Below are 19,298 nucleotides of genomic sequence, written 5' to 3' on the forward strand. Positions count from 1 at the left end.
CAATCAATGAAATATTAGCCACTGCAACATACCGAAACATAACAAAGTATGCAAGAGATTTTGTTGTAGGCAGAACGCATCTGTGTTTTGAGCTTCCTATACAAAAGCACAAAACATTTTTAGATATCTTTGAAAAGTGAGTCAGGTAAAGAGCTTTTTAATTAAAAAAAAAAATAGTCTTGAATAAGCTAAATAGCCAATAGGCAGGGGGTAGCATAATTTGTCTGATTCTCTGTAATAATTTTATGGGAATAATAATGCATTTTATTTTGTAAAGTGATTTCTTGCACCACACAACACAACATTTTCAATCACTTACTTGTCTAAAGGACAAGTTGATAAACAGGTTAATGTCAAGCCCTGCATGTTTTTTTCAAAAGTGTCATGGAACGTAGGCCTACATTGAAAACCACACATTGGCTGCTACTGTAGGCAGAATGATAGAACAGCTATATCCATGTTAAAATGTTATGCAATGCATTTTCTCCATTGTTTTTAATGGTAGGCCACTCTGGTAGGCCTGCATTATGATCAAATTGCCACAGTAGTGTTATATCTAGCTTAGCTGTAGAAGAACGCACATCTACACGGTTTCACATTGTACATCACTCTGACATTTAATGACATGTGCCACTCATTCTGACAACCCATTAGTACGTAAAGCAGCACACTGTCGTAAACCATAACAACGTACAGTACGACGTACAGCACGTCATACCATACATAACATTTCCCCCCTTTTCCAAAACCAGGGACTGATACCATATATAAAAAATTCCATAGGGAAAGAACCTAGAGTGATACCTGTGAGAAAAACATTAACCCTTAAATGGAAGAGGTAAACAATGACTCTCCAAACTAGACAGGCTAAGTTACCTAACGGAGCCTAAGAATGGAAAGAGGTTAAGTAGTCCTCCAGATGAGCAGGGCGAGTTCGTGCCCGCATAGGCCGTTCTTCAGCCACCACCGCTTTTGGCTCTGGCCCTTGGGGAGCCCACAGAGGCTGGCGCTTGGGTGGTAGTAGTGGGTGTATGTACAAAAACTGTATGCACTCACTACTGTAAGTCGCTCTGGATAAGAGCATCTGCTAAATTACAAAAATGTAAATGTGAAATGTACTGGAGGAGATCCATCAAGGGCTGTCCTTGGCCTGTATGTCTGTTTTTTACTGGCCTGTGAAAGAGGAGTGGGAATTTGTATTCCTTGAGGGCCAGGGACTTTCCTGAGGCGGCTGGCGTGCCAGCGCAATCCATTGCTTAGCATGAAGGTGGCGGACCCCAGTTGTCGACTGACCTGCAAGGGGTCCGACCAGAATGAGACCATTTTGTTGCACCGCTGAGGCAGTTGGGCCCAAACCCAGTCTGACACTTGGATGATCGGATTCTTCACCCTGTGTGCCTTGTCGAAACGCTGTTTCATTGCTCTTTGGTGCCTGGTTACTACCTGCTTTGCTTGGGAGACCTAGTCGCCGGTGCAGCCATGCTCTGTGTTCTGAGTCTGTACAGTGGAAGTTCCATCTCCCAATCTAGCATTAGAGATGCCGGGGAGACCTGTGTTGCTGTGTGTTTGCTTGCTCTGTAGTGCATTAGCGTTTGGTTTAAGGCAGTTTGGAACGTGCACCCCTGGACCAGGTGCACTTTGATACCATTCTTCAGTGTTTGGTTGAAGCGTTCCACCCCTCCGTTAGCTTGTGGGCTGTAGTAGGCAGTGCAGATCTGTTGTTGCTGAGATAGGAGGAGAACTCGGCAGAGGTTAGTTGGGGCCCATTGTTCATGGTGAGGGTGAGGGGTAGGCCCCACCCTGTGAACAGGCTGTCTAGGATGTCCACGATGGCCTGTGCTGTGACAGTTCCAACACAACTTCTGGCCACTTAGAGTGGCGGTCATACGCCACCACCAGGAAGCGCTGATAGTGAGGGACTGCGCGTCCATGGATCTTGCCAAAGATGTTCAGCTGTATGTGTTTATAGCCATGGAACAGCTTTGTGAGAGGCTGCATGGGGGGAGGGGGACTTTCCTGTATTTCCACTGAGGAGACATACAGCACAATCCCCGACCAGGGCTTCAATGTCGTGGTTGATGCTTGGCCACCACACAAGGTCTCAACATTGCTGCTTGACCTTCACCATGCCCAAGTGGCCTTTGTGCGCCATGGATAGAACATGCGCACGCTGGCCACTCGGAACTACAGTGCAAAACCCTCAAGAGACACAGAACTCTTCCCAGCAAGAAAAATCATGCTTCACCCTGGCGAAAGGTGCCAGGGAAATAGTGCAAGCTGTACAAGCTCTGTTTCGTTGTCGTCTGGCAAGACGGTTGGAGTAGGAGTGTCGATTGAGCGTGAGAGATGGTCTGCAGCCGTGCTATCCCTCCCCGGAGTGAACTTCAGCTGATAGTCATACTGTCTGAGGCGGTCATCCCATCTGTGCAGCTGAAGTGGCTTGTGGGCCAGTTCATGAGGCTGACAGTAGCGTCGTGAGGGACAGGTGGTCGGTTCGGAGCGTGAACAGCCAGCTATACAGGTAGAGGTGCCACCTTTTGCACGCCCAGACACAGGCCAGTGCTTCTCGTTCACCAACAGGGTACTGTTGCTCAGTGGGGCTCAGGGCCTCGAGGCGAAGGTGACGGGCCTCTCAATGACATTCTGCAGCTGTGAGAGGACAGCTCCTAGTGCTCCAGCTGAGGAATCACAGGTGGCATTGGTGGGACAGACGGGGTCAAAGTGAGCCAAGACTGGGGCTATGGTGAGCTGGCTCTTCAGTGAGCAGGCCGCAGTCCAAGCCCATGGCTCGTCCTTCTTGAAGAGCTGGCGAATGGGAGCTGTGGCCTGAGAGTAGTGGGGCAGAAACCGGAGGTGGTAGGCTGTCATGCCCAAGAATGAGGCCACCTGAGAGGCTGAGGTAGGTTCCAGGATGTGGTGAACTGCTTCAATGTTCGGCATGAGTGGGGCCGACAGGCGGAACCACACAAACTCGACGGCTGGAGCTGCAAGGGTGCACTTGCACCATTCAGGGTCAGGTTGTTCTGCAGTAGAGTACTGAATACTCTGTGGAGTCGATGGTCATGTGGAGGTCGGGGCCATGGAACACGGTGTCGTCCAGATAGACTGCCACCCCGGGTATTCCAGCGAGGATGATACTCATCACCTTCTGGAAGCAGTTGGGGGCGAAGCTAAGTCCAAAAGTCATGTGTGTGTATCTGGACACACCAGCGTGTGTGACGAAGATCTCTGCGGGCTGGGTGGAGGGGTACCTGACATCATCACACAGTGCAAAGGCGATACACCGCAGTGGCTGCATGACTGGGGTCACGTCCAGGTTTAGTAGGGGCCTGTGAGTAAAGGTTGTGATGCAGCCCAGTCCATCAAACAGAGCTGGCCAGTTCTGTTGCCAGGTGCAGGTAGCCTGGTCGATAGCAGACCCACTGTCATCTCTCAGTCATCTCCAAGCCTGTGAAGTGGTCGAGGCCCAGGAGTTTGGCACTATGCTTTGCAATGTAAAATGTGAATGGAGGTAGATGCTTGGCACCGTAGTACACTGGGATATGGAGGGTGCCTGCAATGTCTATCTTGGAGCTACAGTACCCACACAGGGAAGTGGAGAGCTGTTGGAGTGGTAGGTTACTGAAAAACTTGTAGTAAGTGGCAAGGTTGAGCAATATCCAGTAGCAAAGGCAAACCCACCTCGCTCAGCTGCACAGTGCATGTCTTGAATGACACATGATTGGTGGAGACAGTTCGGATTTCTGTGTGTTCATATTGAGAGCGAGTGGAGAATATGAACCTGTTCTGAGTGGAGCTAGTACCTGGGGCAGAACAACACACTTTTGTAATGATGGTATTTTGAACAGTTCTTGCATATCTTTCCATGGGCTGGGCAGTTTGGTAATCCATCCGTCTGGCCCAGTAGCCTTGTGAATGTTGACCTGTTTAAAGGTCTTACTCACGTCGGCTACGGAGAACGTGATCACACAGTCGTCCAGAACAGCTGCTCTCATTGCATGCCTCAGTGTTGCCTCAGTGTTGCTTGCCTCGAAGCGAGCGTAGAAGTGATTTAGCTCGTCTGGTAGGCTCGTGTCACTGGACAGCTTGGCTGTGCTTCCTTTCGTAGTCTGTAGTAGTTTGCAGGCCCTGCCACATTCGACGGATGTCGGAGCCGGTGTAGTACGATTCAATCTTAGTTCTGTATTAGCACTTTCCTTGTTTGATGGTTCGTCGGAGGGTATAGTAGGATTTCTTATAAGCTTCCGGGTTTGAGTGCCGCACCTTGAAAGCGGCAGCTCTACCCTTTAGCTCAGTGCGAATGTTGCCTCTAATCCATGGCTTCTGGTTGGGGTATGTACGTACAGTCACTGTGGGGACGATGTCCTCAATGCACTTATTGATAAAGCCAGTGACTGATGTGGTGTACTCCTCAATGCCATTGGAAGAATCCCAGGACATATTCCAGTCTGTGCTAGCCAAACAGTCCTGTAGTTTCGCATCTGCTTCATCTGACCACTTTTTTTTATAGACCGAGTCACTGGTGCTTCCTGCTTTAATTTTTGCTTGTAAGCAGGAATCAGGAGGATAGAATTATGGTCAGATTTGCCAAATGGAGGGTGAGGCAGAGCTTTGTGCTCATCTCTGTGTGTAAAGGTGATCTATACTTTTTTCCCCCCCTGGTTGCGCATTTAACATGCTGATAGAAATGAGGTAAAACTGATTTCCCTGCATTAAAATCCCCGGCCACTAGGAGCACCGCCTCTGGGTGAGCGGTTTCCTGTTTGCTTATTTCCTTATACAGCTGACTGAGTGTGGTCTTACGGATTCAGTCAACAATCATTCGTCATTGACTGAAACCCTCTGGAATAGACAAACACATACATTTTATAGGCCTATTATGAAAGCCACCGCTATTTAACATAGAACAGATCAGTAACTCAAATATTTTACATATTGGTGTGTAAAAGAAATGGGGACAGAATGAATTAAGTAAGTAAAGTAAATTATTTTTCAGTCAGATAAAGTGAATATTCGTTTGGGTGAGCTGATGCCTAGTTGAAGTCCAGACACTGAGAAGAAGAGTGTTGGTTTGGGCCCTTGCTCACAAGTTACAGAGATTAGTGTCTAACAGCATTAGCAGCCTACTGGTACCTGTATTATGACACCATCAGAAATAGTAGAAAAACATTTAAACATTTAACTTACCCACAAACGATGGCACTACAGAACCTATTCTTTCATTGTTGCTGAAAAAGCTAAAGCAAATCTGGTTTTGTTTGTAATTATTTATTTATTTTACCTTTATTTAACCAGGTAGGCAAGTTGAGAACCAGTTCTCATTTACAATTGCGACCTGGCCAAGATATAGCAAAGCAGTTCGACACATACAACAACACAGAGTTACACATGGAGTAAAATAAACATACAGTCAATACTACAGTAGAAAAATAAATCTATATACAATGTGAGCAAATGAGCAAATAAGGGAGGTAAAGGCAACAAAAAAAGGTCATGGTGGCGAAGTAAATACAATATAGCAAGTAAAACTCTGGAATGGTAGATTTGCAGTGGAAGAATGTGCAAGGTAGAGATAGAAATATTGGGGTGCAAAGGAGCAAAATAAACAAATAAATAAATAAATACAGTAGGGGAGAGGTAGTTTATAGATGGGCTATGTACAGGTGCAGTAATCTGTGAGCTGCTCTGCCAGCTGGTGCTATAAGCTAGTGAGAGAGATAAGTGTATCCAGTTTCAGAGATTTTTGTGTTAAACAAATTAAAATAGATTTTATATAGTAGCCACCCTTTGCCTTGATGACACCTTTGCACACTCTTGGCATTCTCTCAACTAGCTTAACATGGAATGCTATTCCAACAGTCTTGAAGGAGTTCCTTCCTCAAATTTGGACTCAACAGATTTGCACCGGTCTAATGTCCATTGCTCGTGTTTCTTGGCCCAAGCAAGTTTCTTCTTCTAAGGGGTCTTTTGGTAGTGGTTTCTTTGCAGCAATTCAACCATGAAGGCCTGATTCACACATTCTCCTCTGAAAAGTTGATGTTGAGATGTCTTTTACTTGAACTCTGTGAATCTTTTAATTGGGCTGCAATCTGAGGTGCAGATATTCTAATGAACTCATCCTCTGCAGCAGCGGTAACTCTGCGGTAACTTTCCTGTGGCGGTCCTCATGCGGTCCTCATGTGAGACAATTTCATCATAGCACTTGATTGTTTTTGTGACTGCACTTGAAGAAACTTTCAGTTCTTGAAATGTTCCAGATTTACTGACCTTTGTGTCTTAAAGTAATGATGGACTGTCGTTTCTCTTTGCTTATTTGAGCTGTTCTTGCCATAATATGGACTTAGTCATTTACCAAATAGGGCCATTTTCTGTATACCACCCCTACCATGTCACAATACAACTGACTGGCTCAAACACATTAAGAAGGAAAGAAATTCCACAAATTAACTTTTAACAAGGCACACCTGTTAATTGAAATGCATTCCAGGTAACTACCTCATGAAGCTGGTTGAGAGAATGCCAAGAGTGTGCAAAGCTGTCATCAAGGCAAAGGGTGGCTACTTTGAAGAATCTCAAATATAAAATATATTGCTTAACACTTTTTTGGATACTACATAGTTGGATACTATGGATACTACATAGTCATAGTTTTGATGTCTTCACTACTATTGTACAATGTAGAAAATAGTAAAAATAAAGAAAAACCCTTGAATGAGTAGATGTGTCCAAACTTTTGACTTGTACTCTATGTATACTGTAGCTAAAAAAGTAATACTAAGTGTATGTTGTGTAGTAAGCTGTTAGTAGCCCATGTGCCTCACCCTAATAATTTGCTCCTTTTTAATTTAGCCTACTGTTCTGACTTGGTGTTGCACATGTAGCCAATAGCATGTTTTAGAGAAATGTCATTGAATATTGTCAGAGCTTTCTTTCTCTGCTTATATAGCCCCTTTATTTATCCTATGGTTCTTACTTGGTGTGCAGGAAGAATACTGTAAGAACGGCCCATGTTCTGAATTCTGTCACTGTACATTTCAAAAGTGTTGAACAAATAGTTATATTGACAAATCGAAATTGCGTATTGCCTCTTATCCGATCATTGTCTAGTTATGCCATAGTTTGTACATCTCAATTGTCAGTAGATTAAGCCATATCAGCTATGGTTTTTTAAAGGCAGTAAATGAGACTGAATGAACTGTTTCGATGCCAGTTAAGGCTCTGCTGATAACAAGGTGTAACAGTGGTAAGTTGTTGGGACTGCTATTGGGACAGCTTTATGTAGGCCCTAACAGTTTGTGCACACTTTTTGTCACCGTTATAGTCCAATTAATATGTTATGTAGTGGCTTTTCTGGCATGCATTTAAAAAAAAGACTGCTCAATAAATAATTTCTATTGAACGTGCTATATCCAGGAGTATTTACTCTAGGTACAGGAAACCGTGCACCAAAACGTTTGGGTTAAAATAAAGTTATGTGGTCATATAGTCTTGCTTACCTCCGTTTCCACTGGCTGGATCTGGGTCCACCTCTGTATCCATGCCTGGCTGACCAAAGTGACTGAGCCAAAGAAGCAGAACACTTCCTCTTTCACATTGAACTCCACGCTACATCTGTGGTCCACTACAGAGCAGTCTCTCTCAGATACATCATCAACTGTATGTGTACCTGCCTAGTTTGATTACCAAAGGACCTGCAAATTGATCACTGCACCAGCAGGCTATAAAACTCCCTGCACTTTTATTCAAACACACTGTTGTGGGGTTTACCTAGAGGTTGCGATGCATCCCCATACATCTCATTGGAAGTGTGGAGTCTGCCTTTTATGGCAATTTCAATTCCAGGCTGTCCACCATAGCCGATGACAACCGGTTTGCATTCAGCAGGACACAACGCGTTGTGCCACATTCAGATGGAAATACAGCATGTAGAACAAACATCTTTCTTGGATATGTAAAATAAAAGTGTCAGACCTATTCATGACATTTGTATCAGCACCCTTCCACGTTTGCCTATTTGTGGCCCTGGTATTGTGCATACAAATGTGAGTGTTCACATGGGTTAGGCCTATATTCACCATAGGCTTATTGAAAGGGTTGAAACTAGCAGAACATAAAGACTTCTCATGCGGAATAGAAATCTGTCAAACATTTCCATCTAGCCCGGTCCCAGATTTGTTTGTGATCTTGCCAATGCCAACTCAATTGCTGTATATTTTGTCATGACAATGAGTTAACATGACAGCACATACTGGCACTCAGGCTAATTTCCATCTGCAAAACTGAAATATTTGATGCTAAATATGCATTAGGGATGCATCTTTCAGAACATTGTAGACAGGAATAAATAAAAATATAGCAAGACAAGTTTATTTCATACTACCTCAACTCTACTGCATCCTTCCAGATCTTCATTGGCTCCTCTTTCAGAAAGCCATTCAGTCAAAGGTTTGACAGAACATATCAATTCTTAACATTACAATCTCAGTAAGGTCCACACTCAGACAGACATCGCCAAGAACACAATGACAATATGCATGACAAGCCATGTAGGTTATTGGACAAAGAGTCAGCAGGCAATGAAATGTGTTGTACTTGACACACCAAAACGTGTTTAGTGAAGATTTATTGACAAAAATGTGGTCAACACAGTGGCCTAATACTTTGACCTTTTTCAAGATTGTTCCCCAAAGGACTAAATGTGAAATTGTTTTTCATGCTAGATTTGACATTTGATACGGGTACTTCCTTCAGATAAAACAAATACCCAACCTTTCCATGTAAGCAGTGACAGACAGTTCAATTGTTTTATTAAAAGATTGTTCAAAATACCAAACCCTGTTTTTTTCCAGCTGTATCTACTCCGCAAAACAAATGGCCAATTTAAAACATATTGGGTTATTCAAAATAAAGCAAACATTCTTGCTCGGGGGCTTATTCATTACACCGATTGTTGCAATACGTTTTAAACAGAAGCAAATAAAAACAGGGTGGGACCTACCTGAAATTTGTCCAATAGAAACAATTGTTTCTCAGTTTGCTTCTTAAACAGTTCATAATGAATACACCCCTGTTCTCAAAGTTCAACTAACCATAAATTCAGAACAAAGATTCTGTCTGGCATTCAGACACACACTGAAAAGGATCCGGTCCCTGCACCTCGAGCATAACAGGCCTCCAAACGGTATTCTACATATACTCTGCATTATGTTGTAATCAGAAAGCATTGAGGATGAGGAATTAGGTTCTCTGCATGCATGCAATACATTGTTTCTAATGTGGGCAGAAAGACACTTGCGAACATAGAAAGAATTTGTAGGGAATACTCAATAATAACTTAAAATGGACATATATGCATGTTCCATACAGAGTTAACTTTTTCAAAACACCTGCCCTGCTCCATTAAATTAAAATGTTTTTCTTCTATGTTCACATTGCTTTGTGTTCTCAGAGAACTACTTCATTGCCTTTACTTATTCACCCATCCCATTCAAACACATTAAGAATTAATGTAAGATACATTTTATTGCCATAAACAGTGTAGGAAAAAAGAAAAAAACAGATCTTTCTATAATACAGTAAGAACAAGGTATCACTTACTAAAATTTCATAACCAGTAAAATGCAAATAAAAATGGTTGCAACACATTCTCAAAAGCATCCTCCCACACAATCTACTGGTAGGCAGACTAGATTTAGCCAGTCTCCATGGGACAAATGAGAGCAATTGATTTATTTTCAGTTTCCTGTTAAAGTAGTACATTTTGCAGTGTCTAAGTGATCCATTTTTTTGATAAAATGCATATAACTATTAAGATGTGGAAGTCAAAAGTTGCCAGACATCGAGACCGTTGCAATAACCCATGTTTCTGATTTAATCTAGTGTGCGCTTCAGCCGCTCATCTAAAACACTTTCGGCATCACTCCATTATGCAGGAAGCCATTTTGCCTGGATTTAACAGACTAAGATCAAAAATCTTTCAAAATCAGGTTCCAGAAATACACATTGAGAGACAACAATAAGGATTCAGTTCTCTTGGCAATGTTATCATTTAATATTTAAGACAGTGGAAATTTGAAGCTGAAATGATAATCATTTCACAAATAGAGCAGAAATTTAGGAGGAAAAGATATAAAAGACACCAAAGGAACAGCCTTTTGACAGCTGTATGTCTAAAACTGCAAATCATTTGGTGAACACAAAGGATGCCTTGGGAAAGGTAAGAGAAAATGACACATCAAAGTCCTTACCCAAAGGCAACAGAACCAAACTGAAGCCCCTGTCCCGAGTTCCTTTTGATGTGTGTGGGGTACGGGTCAGGTTGACATAGGCCTGGCCCCTGCCCCTCACAGCAGCCTTGGATCCAACTGCTTTTTTACCAATTAGATGAAGGCCTGCTTTGTGTTAGCAAGCAGAAAGAGGAACCCAGCGCCTGACTCCCCAGCGAGCTCTTTGGGAGAAGTCTTTGAAAGATTTTTGGTAAACAAAGCCAGTAGATCCAGAGTAGACTTCCAGAATAATGCAGCCACGTGGATATATCTATTCCTTATCTGCCTCTTTTTCAAGCTTTGAGAATGGGAAACAAAACAAAAAAACATTATGGTTAGACAGGTTCAATTCCAGGGGAAATGTTAAATGATTTAATAGTTGAAACAAAATAGTTTTAACAACTTCTACACTACAATTGGATAGTTAAGCAGATACAATGACCTTAACAGCTCCACTAATAACAATTGTGTGTTACTTTCTGCACTGTTCCCAAACTGAACATATGGCTGAACAACGCGTTTTAACATAACGCCAATTTATATTTGGAAGTCAAAGGGGTAAAACTTAAACAAAAGCAGCACATTTCTGACCAAGGTTTCTTGTTGGTGTGTGTGTAGGAGGGGAGCAGACAATGAAGGTGTTATGTAGACCAACAGTGATAACAAAACCTTCTGGACTCCCTACAGAAGCTCAGCCACAACTGCCATGAACCAAACCATCAGCGCAAACCGTTCTATTCTAACAATTCATGTTATATTGACTTTGTAAAGAGGGGCAGAATTCTTGTGGGGATCAATGCCTACCCACATGGAAGCATAACAACCAATTCAGAGTTGGAGTCAAGACACACTTCAATTCCAACACAGAGGGTCAAATATCACAGTGAAATACACTACTAAAAATACTGAAAAGTTGTTTACTTTCCAGCTCAATTGTATTAATTCTTTACTGCAATCAACATGTGAATGGACCTTCCCAACAGAACTACAGACAAAGCAGGCACTAGTCACAGAAGCAGAGATGTACGTAAAAACCATGTTAACAGTTGACATGCATTCACAAGCTGCTCTTTGGGTGTTGGTGTGTTGTATTATTTTTCCAAGAGTATGTGTGTTCTCATCTTGTTTTTATTCCGCCTCGAATAAATATTTCACTCAGAGGGTTTTATTCAGTTTGTCATCTCCGATAAAGGATTGCTAACGAAAGACGTTAACGTATCCCGTTGGCATCGTTTCAGTTTTCTACACCTCCCCCTGCCCTTCCCTCCCGGGCTCTGAGGCCTGGTCAATCTCTTAAGGTTTGTCTTTCAGAATTACCTCCTCTCTCGGCTTGGCTCCGCCAAATATGGCAGAGTTGGGGTTGGCAACTTGGTTTAGCGGAGCAGCCACCGTGCGTGGCTTCAGCTGAAGCCGTGGTCTCTGTGCCCTCTCCTCTGTGGAAAGCAAAGGAAAAAATTACTAACATGATTAACTGGTCAAGTCAAATGTTATCACATCAAATAGGTGGCCACTGGGTTCAGGGCTTTTTGGGAGATTAAATGAGGGGGTCAATATTGACACCTTCACAAAAGCTGTACTGTAACAAAACAAAGTCATCAAAAATCCCTTTCAATGGATCCATTCTTCCATGACTAAACATTGCCTAGGGTGCTTTTTCCCTGAAGCCAGAAGTACTGCTTATTTTCAATATTCTCCCCTAAATCAGGGACGAATTCAGGCTTGGGACACCAGTTGAGGAGTCTGTCCAATCAGTGACATCGATCAATCAATTAACCAACCACAGTGGAGAAAAAAAAAGGAAAAAACTCCACACTTGGGAGTACCTCTGGTCTAGAGTATTTTATATGAGATAAGAGAGATTGTGACACCGTCAGAGGGTTCTCTGAAGTCATCCGCTCCAGCGCGCGGTGGTGGTCCGCCGTCCCTGTAGCGTCCCCCCATGCCTGCTCCTCCACCGCCCCCCCTTCGGTCACCACCGCGGCCACCTCCTCGGCCTCGTCCGAAGTCGTCATCTCCTCTGTAGCCTATACGAGGAGATGCAGAGGGAAAATACATTTTAGACCGCCTTGGGCTCATGCAGGAGTGCAATGTTACAGAACGTTCAGATAAAGTTTTGTGTAGAACAGACATGATTAGCTCGTAAAATAAAGATAAGGAATCTTGTGAGCTCTAAACACCATATTCCTATCAGTAACATTCTAAACATTGCAGATCTAACTAAATTAAATATCCGTCCTTGCCCAGCACCTGGAACAGCCCTGTAAGGTGACAAATGAGAATGAGGAACCTCCTGTATGAGTGATAACAGAGGGATAACAAACAAAATGCACCAAGGGACAAAATACCTGTGTAAATCGCAAAAAAAAACTGAATTCTTATGGGGGAGGAAATTACATACTGCTTATATCAAACTATTCTGCAGATTCAAGCATCAAAAAATGGGAACAATTGGTTTGCTTCCTTAGCTTGGTACCCACTCTACCAACTGCACTGCTTGGCTCTTAAACTGCAGGATTCAAACTGGGCCTGATCTAATGACCGGTTGGGGACTGGCTAAACCAGCGGAATGCTCATCCCACCTCCTTCATAGTCGTCTCTGGAACCTCCTCTGGGACCACCTCCACGAGAGCCCCCTCGGCCTGCAGGGGACAGGGCTTAGTTTTAACAATAGTGGTGAGTGGTGCTTAGGGCTAAGGCAGGGGTGAGGAACCCAAGGGCCTAGTGCTGGTTAGCCAAGGACCTAGGTTAGTAGTACTGCTTCTAGAGACAGCTAGTTGAAGTCATTGGTTAGGAAATTAAAGGCAGAAAATATTTAGTTTAGCTGCTCAAATTTGTAGGGTTGTAGAGCTAAACAGGTCAAACACTATTACTACAGAAAAGGAAGCAGGAGAGAAAGGTGAGTGAGTAAGTGTGAATGGATACATTATGAAAAGTGCCAGAAATTCTCAAATCCCAGTATGTAGTGACATACAAGAATAAGGCCACAGAGGCAACAGTAGTGGTAGTAGTACTAGTGCAATGCACACTTATAAGGACTGATGATTTGATTATAGCAGATTCCATAATCCATTGATCTATAAATGTGATGCACAAGCATCTTGTCATGTTTTTATGACCACAAATGTTTGATTCTTCCGTTATTCTTATAAGTGGAATGCACTGTATGCTTAGGAGGTAGCAAACTCAAACAGAACAGCAAAACTTCTGATAATTGAACGATTTTAAGACAGCCTTGGATTTAAGTATGATGGTGAAAGATGAGTCTCAGGGCAATATTAAAGATGTATAATTATTCAAATCTAGGCCAAGAGTTATTGCTACTTCATATTAATATTTACAGTTAAGTCCATCCACAAATCAACTCATCTTGACTCATTAGAGAATGTAAGAGATCAACACTGAATCAGCTGACGTAAGTAATTGACATTTCTTTGTAGTTGTAATAATATACTACATATTAATAATTAAGAAATATACTAAGCAGTAGGAGGAACAAACACGTTAGCATTCCAGTGAGTGCGAGCAGGTACCTCCTCTGTCGTTCCCCCGGAAGCCGAATCCACCGGCACCCCTCTCTTGCTTTCGGCCCTCTGCTATGTCAACCCTGAGTGACCGATCTCCAAGGAGCTGGGGAGGGGGAAGGCACAAGTCAGCACTAGGAGGAAATGAAACAACATGGTCCCCTTCTCTGATAATGCTTCCAACAATGTTTATGTCCTACAAATATATCACTGTTGGACGCATCACTGTATTTAATTGTCCCTTTTATAAAATTGTCCTACAAATATATCACTGTTGGACGCATCACTGTATTTAATTGTCCCTTTTATAAAATGATATTTGTCGTCACTGTGCTAATTTTTAAAGCACTTTGGACAGCAATCTATTTTATGAAAGGTGCACAACAAACTAAGTTGATCATAGGTGGAGACAATTTTATTTGTTTGATGAAAAAAACAGCATCATTTATTCCTTTGTCACGATACCCATATCACAATACTCAGATTTTCTATACGAAGCAGACTGAACTGTACGGTCATTTTAAGGTATACTCAGCAATGCATGAATAAACAGAAGTATCGGGATGATTTGCAAAACAAAAAAAGGGCAATACCAGAGGATAATCTCCTCCGCGGTTGTCACACAGCCATCACGTTGTATGAAAGTGAAGTGACCTCCTATGCACATGCGCAGATGCTGTGTGAATGCTCACAAGCGGAGCCTCTTGCATCAGTTCCACTCTGCAATAACTTTGGTTCACATTGCTGCTCATGGCCACGTCATAACGCTGAGGTCTCAGTTTAATAAGAACTTGTTTACATGTTAAATAGTTTGTGCTATAGCTTTAAAACATACAGCTGTTAGTTTCCATAATTTCGACTGGAAATTCAGTCCTGTGATACTGAATATTGTGACAACACTGAACCACAGTATCCCTTTTACATTTATGAACCAGATACAAATGAGGACCTGAGAAAACTAATTGTGGGTACTCACAGCACCATCATACGTCAAAGCTTCTTTAAGGGATTCCAAGTCATCAAACTCTACATAACAAAAACCTGAAAGGAGAAAATTGGTTACGAAAAACAAAAATGTTGCCGTGGCTTGTGATGTTTGTTACTCTATACAAATGGGTGCTTGCTCACCTTTAAACTTGTCTGTTTCTTTGTCTCGGACTAGTCGAACACTCCTGACATTGAGGTCTTTGAAAATGGCGTCTATGTCTCCTTGTACTGTGTTGAAGGGCAGGTTGCCCACGTAGGCTGTGTATGGGGGCTCTGTGGGTAGATCCTTCTGCTTGCGGGGTCCACCAGGTCCACTGCCACCTCTGGGTCTACCAGAAACAAACACTTCCATGAGAGAACAGACTACAAGAGATAGCCACGCCCCACGTACAGGACCCTGAGTTTTTCCTGGTCAAGAATTACTTAGGACTACTGCATCAATGGCTGAGAGTCTGAGCTGGAGATTATGGTTGATAATTGGGACATTAATTGAGTCACAGGCAAAATTGTGGCAGAGGTAGTGCAGTGATACTTTTCAGCTGACTTTAACTGAGCCTTCCATAAATTATGTACACTTGGACAGATCCATTAACAATCAAAATACCAAAGATCTACAGCTCAGATACCATAGGAAAATACATGTTGCACATACAATACAGGAAATAGGACAAGGCTGTCTGGAAACGGGAGAAAGAATTGACAAAGAAAAATAATATTTTTCTCAATGAACAGCAGAAGTTCCTGTGCACTGATAACAGCCATTTTGAAAAAAGGTCTACTTGCAATGAATGTTCTATGTAATTGTTTTCCCTACTGAACTTTTTTCCCTATGAATACACTGGATAAGAGCGTCTGCTATAATGATTTAAATGTTTTTTTAAAAATGTATGCTCCTCATGAGGAGTGGTGGGGCACTGCCAAAACTTCAAGGAACATGTTCCCTTGCTGGCAACAGCACTCCAATCTGACAGGGTTGAGAGAAATGCAGATGGGGTACTGCATGCCTGCAGCATTCCTCGGGTGTCAAAGCAAACTGAGCGACCAGGCTGAAACAAGATGTACAGCCACCTAGCTATAGGCCCCAACAGGGGAAACGGGATATCAGTTGCATAACTGAATGCATTCAACTGAAAAGGGTCTTCCAAAGAAGAGTTTGGGCATATAGATCTTTCCCACAATTAGCAAGGAGAGCAAGTGATTTTTTGTAAAATAACCATGTTGGCTGTTGTGATCTTACATAGCAGTTGATAAGAGTTAAGGTGATCATCTGTAGTTATTTGGCCATGGTGTCAAATTAATTTATGCCAAGTAGCCCAATAGATACAACACTAGTTTCGGTATTTCAGGATCAGGGGCTCCAACTCCTTTCCTGTATGAATCAATTAAAGCAGAATATGATTACAACAACTAACGTTAAATGTTATGAGTCACTGACAAGTGTTGGCAGACATAAAACCCAGATCATATTTACCATATTTGACCATATTTACGTTTATCCTATCCAAGGGATAATATTTTAACTTGATGTAATGCCGGTAGTAACCTAGTTTATTTTCAAGTGTTTTCGTTGATTAGGCTACTTTTAATTTCTGGCTAAATGACCTAGCTGGATTGAGTTCCAGAACATATTTTAGTATTGCCGCAACATCGTCAGCACTTAACGTTTACAATTTTCTGTATTGAATGCCTGGTGTCAATGCACGAGTTAGCACACGTTATGTTAGTTAAATTCATTGCTAATCGTTCAAACCTAGCTAGCTAGCTGACGAGTGCGCGCATCAAACTAGATAGGAATGGATGCAGGGTGCACTGGGCCCAAACTAGACTAGTTAGCAGAGGTAGCTAGCTAGTTCTCCGCATAAATCGTCATGCAATTATCACAAGCTAATCTAGCGAGCGCACTAGCTAGCTAACGTGACCACTAACTATGCATCAAACGACTTGTGCATTGAATAATGATTGCTAACCAACTAGCTAAACATGCTATGTATTGATAATGATTTCGGGGAATGGCGCATGTTGACATCTCGAGCTGTTATCACCCGATTTGGCCATTCAACGCAGTCCCTGACTTGCTAGTAGTAGCACAACATGTAGCCCATGTGGGCTGCTTTTTAACAAGATGCTGGCGCCAAGTGCCATGCTGGCAGTCTGAGAATTATAAAATGTCTTGCAATCATAACCATGTCATAATATGCATTGTCAAACCGACATAAATAAGTCGCTAACATTCTGTAATGGAAAATCTCACACGCACATCTGGAAGTAGCTAACTATGGTCAATCCACGAGTTTTCCCCGCCCTCAATACCGGCTTCCCATTCATCAAAGCAGCGGTGAGAGGCTAGCCACTGGCACTGTCTGGCCCGTGTTCTAAACCCAGGCCTATCTTCCAGAAGAATTTCGAACAAGCCCCTGCTTAAAAGTGAGGCATCGGTGCGTTTTCTTGCATCACCATACGGTACTACTGACACATTCTATTCGTCCAGGTATTTTCTTACCCTCTGCCTCCACCAAAACTACCGTAAGCCCGATCTCGGTCATCGTAGTTATCGTAATCCGCCATTGCCGAGATTGCTGTCGGAGAAAGCAGTTGGGTGTCGAAAGGTCCTTCAATATAGGGGTAGCTGAATTGTAGTTGTCCTTTCAGTGCCTGAACCATAAAACACTTTTGCACAGTCAGATAGATACTACAAGTTAGCTACCCTCAAATCCCCCAACTAATTTAAAATAACAAGATCCAACCCCAGTGTCATTAGTTTTTTGTATCTGGATATTGGTATTTATCCTGGCTGGGCATACTACTACTGTAAGAAACAGGTGCATATGATGTTAGACAATTTGTACAGAAGTATAGGCCTTTAGCCAACACTATCTCCGTGCTATTATCCAAAGGAATATCAATGTGGCCTACCATCAACCCAGCCCATGGTGTCAAATTAATTTATGCCAAGTAGCCCAATAGATACAACACTAGTTTCGGTATTTCAGGATCAGGGGCTCCAACTCCTTTCCCGTGTGAATTAAGTAAAGCAGAATATGATTACAACACCTAACGTTAAATGTTATGAGTCACTGACAAGTGTTGGCAGACAGATAAAACCCAGATCTTCATTATGACCATATTTACGTTTATCCTATCCAAGGGATAATATTTTAACTTGATGTACTTTATGCCGGTAGCTACCTAGTCTATTTTCTATTGTTTTCGTTGATTAGGCTACTTTTAATTTCTGGCTAAATGACCTAGCTGGGATTGAGTTCCAGAACATATTTTAGTATCGCCGCAACATCGTCAGCACGTAACGTTTACAATTTTCTGTATTGAATGCCTGGCGTCAATGCACATGTTTGTATGCGGTTTTATTAACAATGTATATATATATTTTTTTACATTGTTTGCAAACTGATATGTGACACGTATTAATGTCAAAATAACATGCAAAACAGCCCCCCCCCCAAAAAAATATATATAACTCTGCCCCAAGTACCCTGAAGGACGCATCGCCACTGTTTGTATTTGACACCATGATCCCTGCTCCCATTCAACACTCATTCTAACATTACACCTTTCAACCTCCTTTTTCAATTCTTGATTGCCTTTTTTGAACGTTGAATGAAGCCTCTAGTGTGATGTGGGACCGGACGGCAGCTATTTGAGTCACTGGTCTGGCAGAATGCCAGTTCCTGGTTACGCAGAGTAGTCATTATATCGCCTTACTCTGTAGACAAAAACGAATGCTCCGGTTGGAACGTTATTGGATATATATGATAATAACATCCTGAAGATTGATTCTCTACTTAGTTTGACCAGTTTATTCGACCTAGAATATAACTTTTTGAAGTTTTCGTCCGAGTTCGCCTGGACCAGCGCCAGCTTTTGGACATGTGAACTGAACGTGCTGGCAAAAGTAGCTAATTGGACACTAGTAATGGACATTATGGAACAAAACAATGATTTATTGCGGAACTAGGATTCCTTGCACTGCATTCTGATGAAAGATCATCAAAGGTAAGGGAATATTTATGATGTAATTTCGTATTTCTGTTGACTCCAACATGGCGGAGAAATATATCTACGTCTGAGCGCCGTCTCAGATTATTGCATGGTATGCTTTTTTCGTAACGTTAAAAAAAAATCTGACACAGCGTTTGCATTAAGAACCAGTGTATCTTTAATTATATGTAAAACATGTATCTTTCTTCAAAGGTTATGATGAGTATTTCTGTTATCTGACGTAGCTCTCTGTAAAATTAGTCCGGATATTTTGGAGGCATTTCTGAACATGGCGCCAATGTAAACCGAGATTTGTGGATATAAATATGCATATTATCGAACAAAACATAAATGTATTGTGTAACATGATGTCATATGAGTGTCATCTGATGAAGATTATCAAAGGTTAGTGATGAATTTTATCTATAATTCTGCTTTTGTGACTCTATCTTTGGCTGGGAAAAGTGGCTGTGTGTTTTTTTGGATTTGGTGGTGATCTAACATAAATATAACTTTTTTGCCCGCTTTG

General features: G+C 42.2%; 1 protein-coding gene across 3 annotated transcripts; it reads right to left on the reverse strand.

The window, feature by feature from the left end:
• Positions 1–8,582: 8,582 nt before the first annotated feature.
• On the reverse strand, positions 8,583–17,427 carry eif4h (eukaryotic translation initiation factor 4h). 3 transcript variants are annotated; one of them, XM_024441945.2, is made up of 8 exons: positions 17,274–17,427; positions 14,915–15,102; positions 14,763–14,827; positions 13,796–13,892; positions 12,845–12,904; positions 12,134–12,289; positions 11,583–11,698; positions 8,583–10,563 (listed from the first exon to the last, which is right to left on the reverse strand). In XM_024441945.2, the coding sequence occupies exons 1-8, from the start codon at positions 17,336–17,338 to the stop codon at positions 10,537–10,539; spliced, it is 774 nt and encodes a 257-aa protein (XP_024297713.1). In that variant the 5' UTR covers positions 17,339–17,427; the 3' UTR covers positions 8,583–10,536. The 3 variants fall into 3 exon arrangements, with proteins under 3 accessions (XP_024297713.1, XP_024297714.1, XP_024297715.1); XM_024441946.2 differs by having other exon boundaries at positions 14,915–15,096; positions 17,274–17,405; XM_024441947.2 differs by lacking the exon at positions 12,845–12,904.
• Between the last annotated feature and the right edge of the window lie 1,871 nt (positions 17,428–19,298).

Source organism: Oncorhynchus tshawytscha, linkage group LG13 (assembly GCF_018296145.1).
Source record: "Oncorhynchus tshawytscha isolate Ot180627B linkage group LG13, Otsh_v2.0, whole genome shotgun sequence".
Lineage (NCBI taxonomy): Eukaryota > Metazoa > Chordata > Actinopteri > Salmoniformes > Salmonidae > Oncorhynchus > Oncorhynchus tshawytscha.

Excerpts from the sequence above, each read along its gene's own strand:
- eif4h (XM_024441945.2), bottom strand. The coding sequence starts at position 17,338 with ATGGCGGATTACGATAACTACGATGACCGAGATCGGGCTTACGGTAGT. Across the intron at positions 13,893-14,762 it reads CTTTGACGTATGATGGTGCT|CTCCTTGGAGATCGGTCACT; the intron begins GTGAGTACCCAC and ends CCCCCTCCCCAG. Across the intron at positions 11,699-12,133 it reads CTTCAGAGAACCCTCTGACG|AGGAGAGGGCACAGAGACCA; the intron begins GTGTCACAATCT and ends TGCTTTCCACAG.